At 46.6% G+C, this 17,753-nt stretch overlaps 1 protein-coding gene across 8 annotated transcripts in view; it reads right to left on the reverse strand.

Moving 5' to 3' along the window:
• The window catches only part of CCSAP (centriole, cilia and spindle associated protein), a 44,342-nt gene that overhangs the window by 7,503 nt on the left and 19,086 nt on the right, over positions 1-17,753 (reverse strand). The window contains exons 1-5 of one of the 8 annotated variants that reach the window (XM_088472513.1): positions 16,900-17,511; positions 9,847-10,091; positions 9,209-9,263; positions 6,879-7,015; positions 5,904-6,114 (exon numbers count right to left, since the gene is read on the reverse strand). In XM_088472513.1, coding sequence (XP_088328639.1) covers positions 6,894-7,015; positions 9,209-9,263; positions 9,847-10,091; positions 16,900-17,239 — 762 coding nt within the window. In that variant the 5' untranslated portion in view covers positions 17,240-17,511 and the 3' untranslated portion in view covers positions 5,904-6,114; positions 6,879-6,893. Of the gene's footprint in view, positions 1-5,365; positions 5,515-5,903; positions 6,115-6,161; positions 7,016-9,208; positions 9,264-9,846; positions 10,092-16,899; positions 17,512-17,753 lie in introns of those variants that run through there. The other 7 variants (XM_088472514.1, XM_088472516.1, XM_088472512.1 and 4 more) reach the window with 7 other exon arrangements.

The following is a 17,753-nucleotide window of genomic DNA, read 5'->3' on the forward strand; positions in this document are numbered from 1 at the left end:
TAGGGGGACCGGACCTTGCATTACCCTGTAAGAGCTGAGACTGTGCCACTGAAAGAAAATGGCCACCGGAGACCTCAAAGGGGACGTGGTCGGAAGAGGAGAACAGCTCAGAGAAGAGAGACCTCAGAGGAAAGGTGCCCTGAGCTGAGTGGAGGAGCTGCTTTAATGGGGAAGCTAACCTCTCCTTGCTGATTGTTTATCACCCAGGATGCTGGTTCCCGCACCATTTGTCCCTGGTGGGCTAGTGGATTGCGGTCGCTGGAGTCTGTGTCCACACTAAGCACCTCCGGTCTGTCCCCTGAGACCGGAGGTATGACTGCCAAAGTGCAGGTCACCGCAAGTGGTGACCCGCCTTACCTGTCCTCTTAACGTCCGGCTGCAGTCTGGGTCCTTCCACACAGCCGGCTAGTAGGGACCCCGGGATACCCGCCAAGATCCCCAGCCTGAACTGGCGTTGAAGCGCCGGAGCAGCAGTGCAGACGTCCTATGGACAGTCTGCTGCTGCGCGCTCTAAGTAGATAAAAAGTAAACGAAAGATCATAAAATAAAAAGCTTTAGTGCTGCCTAAGCAGCCCTCCGAGTATTGGTGGCCCGACTTCGGCCGGGCACCAACGAAACTGAGGTGCTTTTGGATCGCGGGCGGGGTATAGGGAGAGTGAACCAGTGCATCCTGGGAGCTGAAAACTTTCACTGCATGGTGCCCAGCTTCCTGATCCACCACCTACACCCCAAGGTCTCCCTATGGACCCTGAACACACACACACACGAGAAAGAGCCCTTTCCCTCACCTAACTAGTTATGATATACGTAATTTCACGCATATACATGTAAAATGGTGTTTGGCAATACATTTCAATGTATGGAAATGTTGCTTAAACCACTGCTACTGCAAATGTTGTTAGGCTTGTAGTTAAATGGTGAAAGAGGTACTGGTGATTGTAACCCTGTGCCAAAGTGCTGAGATATATATTTATTTATTTATTAAGCTGGGCATACACTATACAATTTTCTGTCAGATATCTGTCCAATCTGGCTGGTTGGAATGAAAACCTGGTAATGTATGGGAGCAAATGAAAGTCAATCATACAGTTTCAAACAGAAAAAAAAAAGGACAAAATTTTTTTTTTCAAATTGGTTACATTTGTGTGTTTTAACTAATTTGTCTGAACAACCATTTTTGGCTATTTTCCAGTGATTGTGCGCAAATGGACGATTGTCATTTGCTCCCATACATTATCAGGTTTTCATTCCAACCAGCCAGATAATTAACAGAAAATTGTATAGTGGATGCCCAGCTTTAGGGATCATTTTTGCCAGATTTGGTTCTAATTCGTCGTCCAGTTTTGGATTTGCCAAACTGCGGTGACTGACTTTGGATTTTTTATAAAAATTGACAAAAAAGCTAAAATCACAAATTGTTTTTTTTTTTCTTCCTAGAGTATTATTAACCTCGATAACATTCATTTCCAGTCAATTTAGACCACCTCACAGCTTATAGTCTTGTTTTCACCATTATTGGCCAAAGGTTACAGTGAGCTGACTGGTTACTAAGCGACAAAGCAGCGGCGCAGCGACACAGACACCACAATTTAAAGCACATCTATGAAACATTGTCACACAGCAGTGGCAGAAATGAAAAAAAGTAGTGCACCCACCCAGTGGGGTACGGCCAGCAGAGTCACAGTACTTGTTTACAAAGTGGGCTACGGCCCTAGGAGTCACAGTGCACAATCTCATTCACATTACACCGCACATAGGGCCTGATTCAGACCCGCTCGTAAGCGCATAGCGTTCGCAAGCGGGTCGATGGTCCCCCACTGCGCATGCCGGAGTCGGTGTGCGCATGCGCTAGACCCGGCCAGCGTTGTGCGCTCCATCGCTACGGGTCTCGCACCAAAGCAGGGCAGCTGTTGATGGTGATTGACAGCTTGCCTCGTTTTGGAGGCGGGCAGGGGGGGTGGCTGGCCAAACAGAGGCATTCCTGCAGGAACGCCTGCCGTTTGTGGGCGGCCCTACTGACATCACTCGTGATGTCAGTAGGTGGACTTCCTGCTCTATTAGAGCAGGAAGTCCACTGGGGCTTGCGGCCTCGAGACCCTACCACAAGGGTCTTGTCGCAAGCCCGATGGTCTTGACCATCGCGGCCATCACCTGGCCGCACACATAAGCTGTGGGTGGTCACCCACAGCTATGCGAGTGGCCAGGAGGCAGTCTTTTAAAAAAAAAAAAAAAAAAAAAAAAAGGGGACGCCCTGATTCAGAGCGAGCGCTCTCAAAGAGCGTCCGGCTCTGAATCAGGCCCGCTCCTAATTCACATTACACCATAAAAGTAGTGTCTATTGTTACAACACACAGTAGGGACCCTTTTACACAATGCCCACAGTAGTAATGCCCCTTATACAATTCTCACAGTAGCAGTGCCCCTTATACAATGCCCACAGCAATAGTGTCACTTACACAAGTAGTTGTGCCCCCCCATACAGTCCCCTTAGTAGTAGGGCCCCCTATGCAGTTCCCTTAGTAGTAGGGTCCCCTATGCGGTGCCCCCCAGTAGCAGTGCCCCCATTAGCACCCTCTTACACACACAAAAAAAAAAAAAAAAAAAGAAAAAGAAAAAAACCTTACCTGAAACCCCACTCCTGCCGCCATTCGCTCCGCTCTGTCATCCGCTGAGGAGGGAGCCGGAAGACGGAGCTCATGAGTGAGCTCCACCCGGCTCCCTCCGTGCAGCAGCCAATGAGAGTGTGTAACTCTCATTGGCTGCTATAAAAAACACACAGCTGCCGCTGGCGGCTGTGTTTGTTTCTGTGTAGGGCAGACCGCTATCACTGCGGTCTGCCCTACACTAGTGGGGATTGCTCTAACGATAAAAGGAATTGGTAGAGACTGCGCTAGTTCTGTCACATATAAAAAAAAAAAAAAAAAAGTGTGTTGAAATGCTGCTAATGGAATAAATTAAACTGGGGACATTACAAACCCCAAGGTATATATGTCAAAACAAGAAAACTATTCCCAGCGCAATCCTGCTCACACATCAAACATAAAAAAATATTGGTTATATCAAAAAACCATGTGGTTTACAGTAGATAAATATGATAAGTTAAATTGAACAACTCCTATTCCAATTGCTTAAGGTATTATTTAGGAGTTCAATTTAACTTATCATATTTATCTACTGTAAACCACATGGTTTTTTTGATATAACCAATATTTTTTTATGTTTGATGTGTGAGCAGGATTGCGCTGGGAATAATTTTCTTGTTTCTACACTAGAGGGGCCCTGACGTCGGATTCTCTCGCGAGAATCAGACATCAGGGGGCCGCCGTTCGGCCTCGAACGGGGATCCGAGTCAGGCGGGGAACACCCGACTCGGATCCCCAATGTTCGGCTTCTGCTCATCAATATATATATATATATATATTAGTCAGGTGCATAAATATTGGGACATTGACAGAATTTTCAGATTTTGGCCTCTATTCACCACCACAATGGCTTTGAAATTAAACAAGCAAAATGTGCTTTAACTGCAGACTTTCAGATTTAATTTGAGGGTAATTACATCCAAATCAGGTGAACGGTGTAGGAATTACAACGGTTTCTATATGTGCCTCCCACTTTTTAAGGGGCCAAAAGTAATGGGACTATCAACTCAAAAGCTATTTCATGGACAGGTGTGGGCTATTCCCTTGTTATTTCATTATCAATTAAGCAGGTAAAAGGTCTGGAGTTGATTCTAGGTGTGACATTTGCATTTCGAATCAGTTGCTGTCGACTCTCAATGAGATCCAAAGAGCTGTCACCATCAGTGAAGCAAGCCATCATTAGGCTGCAAAATCAAAACAAACCCATCAGAGAGATAGCAATAACATTAGGTGTGGCCAAATCAACTGTTTGGAATATTCTTAAAAAGAAAGAACGCACCGGAGAGCTCAGCAACACCAAAAGACCCGGAAGACAACGGAAAACAATTGTGGTAGATGACAGAAGAATTATTTCCCTGGTGAAGAAAAACCCCTTCACAACAGTTGGCCAAATCAAGAACACTCTCCAGGAGGTAGGTGTATATGTGTCAAAGTCAACAATCAAGAGAAGACTTCACAAGAATATAGAGGGTTCACCACAAGATGTAAACCATTGGTGAGCCACAAAAACAGAAGACCAGATTAGAGTTTGCCAAACAACATCTAAAAAAGCCATTACAGTTTTGGAACAACATCCTATGGACAGATGAGACAAAGATCAACTTGTACCAGAGCGATGGGAAGAGAAGAGTATGGAGAAGGAAAGGAACTGCTCATGATCCAAAACATACCACCTCATCAGTGAAGCATGGTGGTGGTTGTGTCATGGCGTGGGCATGTATGGCTGCCAATGGAACTGGTTCCCTTGTATTTATTGATGATGTGACTGCTGACAAAAGCAGCAGAATGAATTCTGAAGTGTTTTGGGCAATATTATATGCTCATATTCAGTCAAATGCTTCAGAACTCATTGGACGGCGCTTCACAGTGCAGATGGACAATGACCCGAAGCATACTGCAAAAGCAACCACAGAGTTTTTTAAGGCTAAAAAGTGGAATGTTATGCAATGGCCAAGTCAATCCCCTGACCTGAATCCGTTTGAGCATGCATTTCACTTGATGAAGACAAAACTGAGGGGAAAATGCCCCAAGAACAAGCAGGAACTGGAGACATTTGCAGTAGAGGCCTGGCAGAGCATCACCAGGGATGAAACCCAGCGTCTGGTGATGTCTATATGTTCCAGACTTCAGGCTGTAATTGCCTGCAAAGGATTTGCAACAAAGTATTAAAAAGTGAAAGTTAGATTTAGGATTGTTTAGTTTGTCCCATTACTTTTGGCCCCTTAAAAAGTGGGAGGCTCATATAGAAACAGTTGTAATTCCTACACCGTTCACCTGATTTGGATGTAATTACCCTCAAATTAAATCTGAAAGTCTGCAGTTAAAGCACATCTTGTTTGTTTCATTTCAAAGCCACTGTGGCGGTGAATAGAGGCCAAAATCTGAAAATTCTGTCAATGACCCAATATTTATGCACCTGACTAATATATATGTAAATTTATGGTGCTTCACTGCTGTGCTAACCCCTCCCACAAGGACATGATGTTTTTTTCCAGTGGACTTACTAACAAACCTTAATTTAGAGGTCTTGAGATCGGGACTCTCCCAACTGACTTCTAGGGGGGGAAACCTCCCTGCTTAAGTTAATGGCTGCCTGGTACGAGGTTTGAGCGGGAGAGAGCCTGCAAACGTTAAAAAAAGGTCGAGCTGGCAGTCTGGGGCAGCAGACTTGCGCAGGGACGCTCACCTGACTCTGTGAAAACCTGTGCAGAGTGAGAGGTGCTGCCTGTCAGGTCTGATTCACGGAGCTCCCCAGACCTGTAAGTGAGATTCTGTGGCTGTGGGACATGCTGGAGAACGGTGGATCCCTTCCATCAAGAGGCAGGCTGAGAGGTGAACTTCCCTCCCCCTAAGGCGGGCAGTGAGCGGCATTCTGAGGGACGGACGGGAGAGAGAGGGAGATTACTTCATTGAAAGGCTGCTTAACGCCCGGAACAAGCGTCTGAGAGAGGTTTGTAAAAAATAATCTATCACACCTCCTGCACCTCAACCCTACATTTCAGCTGACAGCCCTGATTTAACTACTAGTCTCCAGCTGTGTACATAGTGATATAGCCATCACAACAAAGAGACTCATCAGCCTCCCCTAATAATCTGTAGCTGCACTGCCCCATAGTGTAGCTGTAAGGATAGAAAGCAATAACACCTGGCTAGCTAAGAACTAAATGGTTAGAGGTCAGCCTACCATAACACTGCATCCCAGTGGTCTTATCATAGTATTCCAACGCATGTATTATAGCAGGCAAATGATTATTTATTAGAGGACATATGTGGACAGGCATCATAAAAACTTTGCAGTAACCTCAGGAAAGCTAAAGAAAATAAAATCACAGCCTAAGTGCATCTGAGCTACCATCATTAGAATGAGGAAAAGTCCCGTCAGTTTGTGATAGCAACTGTATAACCGCAAAAATTAGTCAGGACACACGGAGAGGGAGTCAGGAATAAACACAGCAGCCATTTCTTCAAGTATCTACAAGTTAAGGACACATAAAAGATAGGAGACATTAACTTTGTCACTAGGTCAATTCAGATTGCAGCACTGCTAGGAGAATTGATCCCTGTAACCACAGGATTTATCTCGGGCACCGTTTGCAAACACTGGGGAAGATGTATGAAGCCCAGAAGCGGTATTAGCGCACGTTAGGTGCGCTGATACCGCTTCTCCCCGATGTATGATCGGGGGTCTGGGCGATAAATGACAGGGGCGCTTTACCAAGGCGAAGCAGGAGGCGTTATAGCGGCACGTAAAGTGCCGCTATCATACATCTACCCCGCTGACTCCTATTCAGACACTCTTGCATGCAAAAAAGGGTGGGCAAAATGATCTTTGTGCACAAAATAACTGAGGGTTATACGGTCTTCATACTTGCCATTGTATGTGAATGTTATGTGATATGTATGCCTGCATTTAACCCCTTGTTTCGCAGTCTGATCCAAAGTTCGTGTTCCAGTTGTAATAAAATTTTACAGATCCAAGGGTCATTTGCTAGTTTAAAGTGTATGTTTAGAATTGTATCTTTAATTGCTGAATTGCATCAATTGTCATGAAAAACTGATACTTAGATTGTTATTGAACAATAAATTCCTTTGGTGAAACCCTTTTGTTGCCTGTAATAACAGCCGGCTACTGACAAGAACCGAGGGATAAATCTGACCGGTAAGGAACCCTTTGCATCACACCACGGTTGGGGCCATTAGTGAAAGGTGGTTATTACACAGTCGGGCAGCACTCACAGTACAATGCAGATTCTAACAGCCCTGGTGCCTTCCATAGGTACCCCGTAGTCCACAATATACACCAATGTCAGCGCCACTCAGGTAATAACACAGCACAGGACGCAGGGATATGCCAACGTTCCGATGTTTACTACCTAGTCATCAAGGATACAAATGTTAAAAACAGCTCACATTAAATCCATCACCATATGCATACACGGCATCCCAGGGCCGGAACACAGCGCCCACCAGTGACGTCAGTTCCCGTTGCCCTTTGCCATGGAAACAATCAACAAGTGCAACATAGCAGAACACACTGCGAAAAAATCTACTACGGCTACTGCAGGATGTGACATAAAACAATGCAATCCCAGGCATTCTTTTAACCCTTTAGGGGATAATGTTCCCAAGCTAAAAATTCATTTGCATCTCAAAAGTTTAAAGAAACGGTCATCCCCTCTCATAGAGAAAGGAATGTGGTCAATTATGATGTAGTGTAAAGCTGCCAGACTGTGGCCTGCCTGTGCAAAGTGCCACGCTACAGGCTGATCACCTTGTCCAGTATTCAGAGCATTTCTAATGGCACTTCCATGTAGGGCCACACGTTCCCTGAGGGCTCCGCCGGTCTTGCCGACATAACACAACCAGCAGACACGAGATCATATAAACAATATACTTGGTAGGACATGTTGCCCTATGGCGTTTTGAATACTGCTTACCATTACGTGGGTGCCAAAAACTCCCACTGTAAGGTAACGACATGTAAGACAATTTAAACATTTGAAGCATTCTTGTGCTGCAAGAATTGTGTCAATACTGCTGTCCCTAAGCCTGTCGCATCAGTTATCATTACCCAGTCGCTTATATTGTGACCACGGACCCCATCACCCTAGAAGTCAACAACCGTTGCCTAGGCATAAGTGACGCACAATCTTTTGCTTTCATGAAAGCTGACAACCCATATCCCCCCTGTACGAATTTAGCTACCATAATATCCATGTGGTGATATGGTGAAGTCAAATCGCTACAAATGAGTCTTGCACATATACATTGGGAATATGGCTATCCATATTTCAAAGGTCTAGGACAGCGGTCCCCAAAGTGTGCGCTGCGGATGGATGGCCTGACTGCAAATTAGATGGTCGGGCGTGCACTGCCTCTGTAAACAGCGCTATTTATAAAAGCTAACCGTATGTCTATAAAGTTTGTAAGAACAGGACACTCACGATTTGGACATAATGGTGTAAAATATTGTCTAGTGTGTACGTACCTTTAGGGAAGGACCTATTGCCATGCTGAAACAAAGTGAAGTCTATCTAAAAATGCCAAGCCTTATTGCGCAACATCTGTGCCATGCGATTCCCACTAGTGCTCGTGGCCAAATACATGTAAATCCCTGCAGCCATGTACTAAATCTAATAGAACGCCTTTCAGAATATGGAGGCTCTTATAACTGCAAAGGGGGAACAAATTCCATATTAATACCCATGGTTTTGGACTAAGATGTACAGCAAGCTCATATGGGTGCGATGCTCTTGGAGTGTACATGAAGCCAGATGGCTTAAAAATATGTTACTATTGACAGACTACCCGCTACCTTCTAGCAAAAGCCAAGATGAGGGACAAAAAGTAACAGGATATGCAAAAATAGTGCAACAATGATGGCAGAAAAGAAAAAAAAATAATGTAAATGCAGCTTGTATCCATTGACTGTTCCAACCACAGAGTGGGTACTGGGGTGGAAAAAGGCATTTGCACATTTGCTGAATTCAGCAAGAGTGAGTTGACGCAAATGGTACCCATACAGACCTTACATAAATGAAACTACATTAGTAAAGAGACATATCTCTCGTTACTTAGGGTTATGCAAGTACACACTAGTGATAATAGTTAGTAGAAAAGCAGGCACACCTATGCAAAGACACACGCATCTCAAAATGCGTACAGCACATATGGACTATATTTCCATAAACAATAACAAGAACCACCGTGTGTGAGGAATATGTACATATTGTGTATATGAAGCAGCAGAATACCAAAAAATCAGATCCCATATGCACCGGATGTGCAACGAAAGTAACGGCACATGTGGGTAAAAGCAATAACAAAGTAAGAACAGTACACAATTTCACACTCCATGCTGATGGTGCTGATATTCTGTGTTGCAGTTATAGACCAAGATATTTTTGTTTGTACCTTAATTTTGATTTGACTTGTATTCACTGCATTAGCAATAACAGGATGCCAGAACAAACATTGCCAATGTACACAGAGCTCTACAAATATATATGCACTAAGGTAGCTAGACTTAATTAATGTGGTGTAAGTAAAAGTGTACCCATGCATACCGTAATAGAGTAGGTCCAAACTGATTGGAGTCCTCCCATGAAGACTGTCGATGTCCTTCATAAAAAGGGGAAAACAGTGAGCAATGAACACGATCTGGACGATGGCCCCACATGACCAGCCAAGTGACCTGATCTGTCCGTTCTGGACAACCACATGGGTGGGCATATTAAAGAGATGATGTTGCTCAGGATAAAGTGTGCCAGCGCAGTATAAGCAGGCAAAGATGCAGTTATCAGTCTGTCTTGAACTTACTTCTTAAATGTTATATTTCCTCACATTAGTCACCTTGGGCGAGATGCATCAACAGCAAGCTCCGGAAAATTAAACTTTCTGAGGCTTGGACCAGATATTCAATGTTGCCAAATAGAAGCCTATGGGCTTCTTTTCGGAGACTTCCCCAAGAGGAACTTGCGTATGCACAGACGGACTCCCGGGTCATAAACCTGAAAGTCCCCATACTGCAAAGGACAACTCTTATCGGGAGAGCGGTCCTTTGCATGTGCATGCGATCAGCAGCTGAATGCATCACATCCAAAATGCGCTGCGTGATGCAGCCTGCCCCATGAGAATATCTATAGACAAATTAACAGAAACCCTTTTCCACAATAGACTTTTCTCTGGAAAAGTAACCACACACCTCATTTTCCTGGGTGGGAGCACACACATTGTGGGTCTTCTGGCTTCCTGTGTCTTTCTCTCTCTCTCCACAGGCATAAAGAGCAAAAGCATGCCTGCTTTCCTTGGTCAAGTTAGTCTTTTCTGGACTTCTAGTTGACTTCTGACCATCCTTTCTGGATGAAGCACGCTGACTTAGTTGTGGTCTGGAACGACTTACAGATTTCTCATCCAATTCTGTGTTCTTCTCATTGTGGCATGTATTCTCTGTCACAAAACACAAATCACTTATCTTTTAATTATATAGCTCCAACACAGTGTAGGGATCATGACACAAATAAATAACATACATTGCCAACACAGAAGGTAAAGATCTCCCTGCTCAAACATGGTATATACCACAAGGAGAATATCCAGGGGAGAAAGGGCCTGATTCAGAGCCGCTCGTAAGCGGCCGCTCGTTCGTTCCGAGCGATGTTTGCACAACTGCGCATGCGTACAGATCGTAATACGCATGCGCGAACCAGTCAGTGCGGCCAAAAATAGTTTGTTCTCTAAATAGCGAATGCCTGCTATTTTGAGTGACAGGAGGAGGCGTATGTGGGTGGTAACAGGGGAAGGTGCTTGAAAACGGGGAGTGGAGATCAGAACGCAGGCGTGCTTAAAGGTCAAAATGGGCGTTTTATGGGTGTGCATAATTAATACAGCAGCGTCATTGACCACGTCACTGGGTTATTTTATAGTCAGAACTGCTCGCATGATTGCGGTAGGAAAAACCAACCACAAGAATAGCGAGCAGTTCATACGCTGGTCGATGTACTCGATTAATAAATAGCGGACATGGCGTAGGATGCGAGCGGCCAGGGGGCGTAGTTTTCCAAAAAACAACCGCAAGTTTTGTTCGCTCGTTCAGACCTAGAGGCGTGAACAGACCGCAAAGAGCGAATGGTTCATTTGAATAGCCACCCCTTTTTTCTGAACGAGCCAGCGCAAATAGCATCCGGCTCTGAATCAGGCCCTAAGACAGTACAGCGGTAGGAGGCACAGTGGCTGCGATTGGGTCAGGAGCAGGTAGGTTGGCAGCGGTAGTTATGTTATTGGTAAGAGATGGAGAACAGCAGAGAAGAAGAAATTGTTAATCAGGAAGATTAGTACTGTAACTTTCATAATACCAGTGATGTAACATTTACACACATTTACAACAGAACATCATTACAGGGGTTGGGTATGGGAGACCGGCAGTCAATATGTCGGGCGTCAAAAGAACAGGAGCTACGCAAGTATTCAAACTCTCCCCCCTTCACCCCCTAACCCTCCCATCCTGCATCCTAAGCCAGGAGGGGGTTAGGGGCATGCAGTACTGGGGGTAGGGAGGGGGCAACAATAGATAGCAGCTTGGGAAGTACTGGGGGCAAGGAGGAGGTTACGGACAAGCAGTACTGGGGGTAGGGGGGAGAGGTAAGGGTAGATAGCAGCTGGGGCAGTACTGGTGGGCATGAAGGGTGTTAGGGGTAAGCAATACTGAAGGCAGTGCAGGGGGTTATAATAGCAGCTGGGGCAATACTGGGGGTAGGTAAGAGTAGATATCAGCTTGGGCAGTGGTTACCTCCTTCCTGGTGGGAGCCCCCCGCCTGGTCATTGTTGTCCGCCTACAGCGAGTTGGGATAGAGCGCAGGCAGAACTGCTGCAGCCAAGGAGGATCTGCGGCACCGATGGATACAGAGCCAGGAACTAAGAGGCCTGATTCACTACGGATCGCTATTCTGCTTATACGCACGCAACGCAGTTGCTAATATCAGCAGTGACATGTAAAGGTTTACATTCGCATTGTGATCGCAGCCTGACATAATGACGCCCACATCCCCTTACTCGCATCCGTATACTTGGCGAACATAGAGAAACAAAACGGTAACATCGGACAGTTAGGGCAGCCCAGACCTTACTCAGGAATGGTTTACTATGACGCAGCACCTGCCTTTCGCCTTGCGATGCATGCGCAGTGCGAATTAATCGACCGAATGTGTGCGTATAAGCAACTGCATTCCTTGCTGAATAAGTCCCAAAGTACGCTGGCGGACAGGGAAGGGAGCAGGTGGTTTCCGGTCAGTGGCAGTTGGATAAGACACTGCCAGCGGCAATTGGTTGAGAGATGCTGCCAGTAGAGATTGGTTGAAAGAGCAGGCTTGAAGGACGCGCTGTGTGTGTGCGCTACGAGCCTGATTCAGCACGGATCGCGAGCCTGCGTTCGCACGCACCCAGGTGAAACAAATTTATGCAAATGAATGTGATCGCACTGCCGCCTCAGCACAAGATGCAGACACCCAGCACTACATAAAGCCGCCCCCTTACCTTTACTTACATCCGCATTAGTTAGTATGAAAAAGCTTGATAAAGCTTCTAAAGCGAAACGCCGCGTTGGTTCGCGACGCATCCTGTAACCACTAACTATGCTTTAAAAATCCAATACTCCTTATGCTCTCCGTGAAAACCTAAGAGAGCCAGTCTATATGGCGATTGCAATATTGTGTGTTGTATAAATAATCTGTGGCTGCATATTGGGAGTCATTATCCTCCTGTTATCCATTCAGTATCTGGAAGGGCTGACTCATGGTCCCATGAGAAACAGATACACCAGAAATTACACTGTAATAGAATTTACATATATTTCCCATGAGCATTGCACTAAGGGTTGATATTAAGATTTATATAAAATCTATACCAGAACAAAAATGACCATTTGGAGATATATATGTTTATCTATGTGAAAAAAACAGGAGAGATATAATATTGCTTATTTAAATAAAGTGATTTGCACTATGAGTTTATAAGCAATTATAAAACATCACTTATTAATTCTGCGATTTACCCATTTGTCAAATACAGATTTAGACAACGTTATAATAGCCACAGCTATCACCCCAGAATGGTGTCCATAGCCATTTATTATTGACTACAATCTAGGTATCTGACTTATGCTGATATAAAGCAAGGAGTAGATACCATATATATGTTATATAATACAGAAGGGGTAATATATAACACATTCAATATAGTGGATTATATATGTATTTGTGGAAGTACAGGATCGTTGCATTTATTTTAAATCACTATATTCAACACTTTTTTTCACTACTTACCTTTTAAATTTTCGCTGCTGAATTTGTCTCATATGACAATATTAATATAAGTCAATAAAAGTTATATTTTAATTTTATTGTGCACCACTTTAGGCATTTCATTCTCTCTCTTAAATATATGATTCGCATTAGTTAGCAAAACAGCGAAAACATCGGTAATATTGAGAGCCATCGGACCCATACGCACAGTTGTGGTGTACTTGACCTTCACTCACAAACTGCTAAACTTCCTGCACGCAGTGAGTGCTCAGGCTGCATATGCCGACGCAGGGGCTTAATTATGCACGCCCCTATAACGTCGTTCATAAGCACAGGCACGCCTGCATTTCTCTGACCACCACCCCCAAACCGACACTTCCTGTCAATCACTGTGTGAAGACTCTGGCCCTCATTCAGAGGCTGTCACAAGAAGCGATCGCTCTCTCTGAATGAGGGCGGCCACTTCTTTTTTTTAATTCAGTGTGGCCTCCTGGTCGATAGCTAAGCTGTGAGTTACCACCCACAGCTTAGCGACCAACCAGGGTGATGGTCGCGATGGTCAAGAGCATCACGACCATCGGGGCTTGCGACGAGACCCTAAAGTTGGATCTCGGCAACCGCAAGCCCCAGGGAGCTTCCTGGTCTGATCGAGCAGGAAGCTCCCCACTGACATAATTGCTGATGTCCGTCAGGAACGCCTCCGTTTGTGTAACCACCCCCCCGCCGCGCCTACAAAACGGGGCGAGCTGTCGATCAACATCGACAGCTGGCCCTTTTGTAGTGAGCTCCGGAGCGAGAGAGTGTCGCGGCGGCAATGTGTGTGTTAACCAGCCAGCAGCCAATGAGAGTCAGACAGACTCTCACTGGCTGCTGCTGCATACACATCGCCGCCGCCCGGCAGCTGTGTGTGTGTTAATCAGTAGCCAATAAGAGTCAGACAGACTCATTGGCTGCTGCGCCCACTGCAAGAGCTGGGCTGAAGCTCACTCATGAGTTCCGATTTCCGGCTCCTGCAGTGGGTAATGGGAGAGCGCGCCAGCCCGGGAGGACTACAGTGGTGCAGACGGCGGCGAGAGCATGAGCGGGGCTTAAGGTAAGTGGCATTTTATTTTATTTTTTAACACGTGTGTTGTCTATTGGGGGCACTGCATCGGGGGGGGGCCTCTACTGTGGACTACTACTACTGGGGGCACTGCATCAGGGGGGGCCTCCATTTCGAAATTTGCCAAGAGGTCCATATACCCTAGTTACGCCACTGCTGTAACATAACAAAATGTGGAAAAAGTGAAGTGATGTGAATACTTACCGGATGCACTGTAATTCTACAAAATAATAGGAAGAAGCCAATTGGTTGCTATGGGTAACTTCTCTTTTTGTCCACTTTACAACAGTTGATACATCTCCCCCTTAGTAAATGAATTTATTCTAGATTACAAAAAGCTTGTCTGTGAAGGAGCCCGACCTCCTATCTCTGAACATGCCGAACCTGACGAGCGTTGTCAGGTTGACGGGCATGTTCAGTAGACAGTCGGGGACGGTAAGGACCGAGCATGCATGCGCATTGCTGGTCCTTGATGGCTAGCCATTACTCGACTTTGTGAACAGGAGGTTTTAGTCGGATTGGTCACAAAGTCGGGTAACGGATAGGCCCCTTAATAGACAAACAGAAGTTATTTTATGGCAATACCTTACAAGAAAAACTAAACTATTTTAGAGACATATTCCCATTGCGCATTTGTATAAATTATATTTTTTATATTCTCCTGTTTCATAGGGTGCGATTTAATTCATACACGGGACGGACACTTTTTCCAACAATAATGCCCTGTATTAGCCGCGTTATGTTGCAGCTCCCAGGTGCAATGCAGCTGTCAGATCGTGAATAACCCCGAAGCCATGCTTAATGCAGATTTCTGCTCACGTCTCAGGAAGGTGCAATCAGAAATCTGTGATAAGTGTGGCCTTGGGGCTATTTGCAGGAAGTAAATGAATAGCAAAGCATTTAGCCCAAGAGCTAAATTCCCGCAAATGCATCACGCCCATAGTATTAACTGGAATTCCATAGTTGTGTTTCTTGCATCTTATATTTCTGTCTCTGGGCACTAAGGCCCTCATTCAGAGTCGGTCGTTAGATGCAAGCGATCGCTCTGAATGAGGGCTCTGAATGAGGGCAGCCGCTTGGATCTTGAAGTGCGGCCTCCTGGTCGCTAGCTAAGCTGTGGGTTACCACCCACAGCTTAGCAACCGACCAGGGTGATGGTCAAGACCATCGCGACCATCAGGGCTTGCGACGAGACCCTAAGGTTGGGTCTCGGCAACCGCAAGCTCCAGGGAGCTCCCTGCTCTGATCGGCAATGATGTCAGTGGGGCTGCCCCCAAACGGCAAGCGTTCCGTCGGGAAAGCCTCCGTTTGGCCGGACACCCCCCCACCCGCCTCCCAAACGGGGCGAGCTGTCATTCAACATCGACAGCTCACCCCCCTTGGTACGAGACCAGTAGCGACGGAGCGCCCGTCGCTAGCCAGGTCTCGCGCATGCGCACGTCTGAGCCGGCTCCGACGTGCACATGCCCAGTGGGTCAACATCGACCCAGTTACGAGCGCTCAGCGCTTGCGACTGGGTCTAAATGAGGCCCTAAGACCCAGAGTGGCCATAGGCCAGACTTCCGACTTGAGCAAGTGTGCTACTGCACATGTGCGGTTCTTTGCGTGTCTTCTCCTTCCCAGCTTCCCAGATTGAAGAACGTACCCGTGTGTCTCCTATAATGGAGACTGTGTACAGAACTATACAAGACCCCATTATACCACTGTGTCACCACCACTATATAATAGATACATGCCGCTGCCACCACTGTATATGTGTGTGCATATAGGTGCATGCTACTACTGTATATACCAACCAGCGCTCGCCCCAACAGCTCCCACTGCGAGGGAGATGGTACAGACATGAGTGAAAGTCTGGCTTCCAGAATTTGGGTTAGTATCAGAGTGGGAGTCGGCTTGATGGACAATAGGATAAGGTGAGGGGGCAGACATAGAGAAGGGCAGGATGGGGGAAGAGCGGGGTGAGGAGACTGAGATGACCTGGCATATGCAGCTCCATTATACTAGTTATAATCATGATTAGAACAGAACTACTGAGTGCTGTTTATGCTCTACTTTTCCTAAAGGAAGATGGACCTCAGACCCCAGAAGCTGGTACACTGACCTGCCCTGGGCCCCTGAACATTACAGCACCTCAAGCTGGGTACACACTATTACATTGTGCTAATGATGCGATGGTCATCCCGATTTTCCTTAAACTCCCAGACAAACTATATTGTGTGTACACGCAGGGCCCAATTCAGACCCGCTCGCGAGCGCTGTGCGCTCGCAAGCGGGTCGATGTTGGCCAAGTGCGCATGCGCACGAGGGAGCCGTCTCCGTCGTGCGCATGCGCGAGACCCGGATAGCGACGGCCAAGCCGTCGCTATGGGTCTCGCTACAGAGGGGGCATGCGGTCGATTATGAGTGACAGCACGCCCCATTTGGTGGGCGTGGCTGCCCAGACAGAGGCGTTCCCTACAGTCTGGGGCTGGCCCCACTGACATCACAGGTGATGTCACCCACAGCTATACGAGCGGCCAGGAGGCGTCCGGCTCTGAATCAGGGCCATTGTGCAATCCTCCAAATACCCTATGCAACGTTCAGTCGTTAGATCATTAAGATAACATATCGGCCGGTAGTGCCTATACACTGCACGATTTTAACAAAATGTAAAGAGATTTTCAGATTCAGCTGCATGTAGGGGCGACCTAAAGATGTGACAGACAACACCACGGGAGCGTGCATACACACTTGACAATTTCATGTTCGTCTGAATCAGGCAAATCATTCAAATATCATAGTGTGTCCCCAGCTTTACACATTAGAGCACTCCATTGTAGACATCTAGCACCATAACACTGTCACTAAACCATACCTTGTGTGAAGGGACCATGGCCATTTGTGGGCACCTCTGGGTCTGCTGGCTGCACATCAGGGTCATCAGTGTGTGGGAGCTTCTGGGACACCTGAGCGGCCTCTGCTGCCTGGTGGGTTGCAGGAGCTGGCTCTGATGGCTTTGTTGGGGGTGTGGAGTGCCCGCTGCTTGAATCTGAGCTTCCCTCCCATCCTTCCCACAGCCAGGGCTTATGTGCGTGCTCCAGCAGCCGGCGTGCCAGCCTGTACCTCAGCATCTCCTCATAGCATTTCCTGTGGGCATCCCAGTGCGGGTCTTTGAATCGTTTCATGTATTCAGTGCGGAGATGTTTGCAGTGCATCCTGTCCGGTCTCTCCGACACACAGGCTGGATGCTCAGGTCACATGCAGGGCCCTAGGGGAGGAAAGTTGGTATAGTTACTCCGCTGTCACTGCTTTATGTACACGCCGTTGGCACAGCAACTTACAGCGTGGCGTTGCTTTCAGCGGGTGCGGTATAACAACTCTCCCAGGGCCTGCAAGCTGTGTACCGAGCACATCACCATCACACTACACTGTACACACCCCGGCCCGGCCCCAAGAGCTGCCGGTGCCAGCGAGCTCCGACCGCAAGGAGAATGCATGCATGGCATTTAAACCAAAACACTTGCGTGGCCACGCCCCTTTAAAGCCCAATAACCAATGAGAGCGCGTAGAGGTAGATCTGGCCGGGGCTGTACAACATGTGCTGAATGACTCATACTGTACATTAGTAAACAGAAATCTCCTTATAAAAACAGACAATAATATGCAAAGTTTGGAACAAGCATATGACACAGCAGCTGCGCAGCCTGCAGGGAACAGATTTAAAGCATC

The sequence above is a fragment of the Taudactylus pleione genome, unplaced genomic scaffold (assembly GCF_031769625.1).
Source record: "Taudactylus pleione unplaced genomic scaffold, aTauple2 ptg000125l, whole genome shotgun sequence".
NCBI lineage: Eukaryota > Metazoa > Chordata > Amphibia > Anura > Myobatrachidae > Taudactylus > Taudactylus pleione.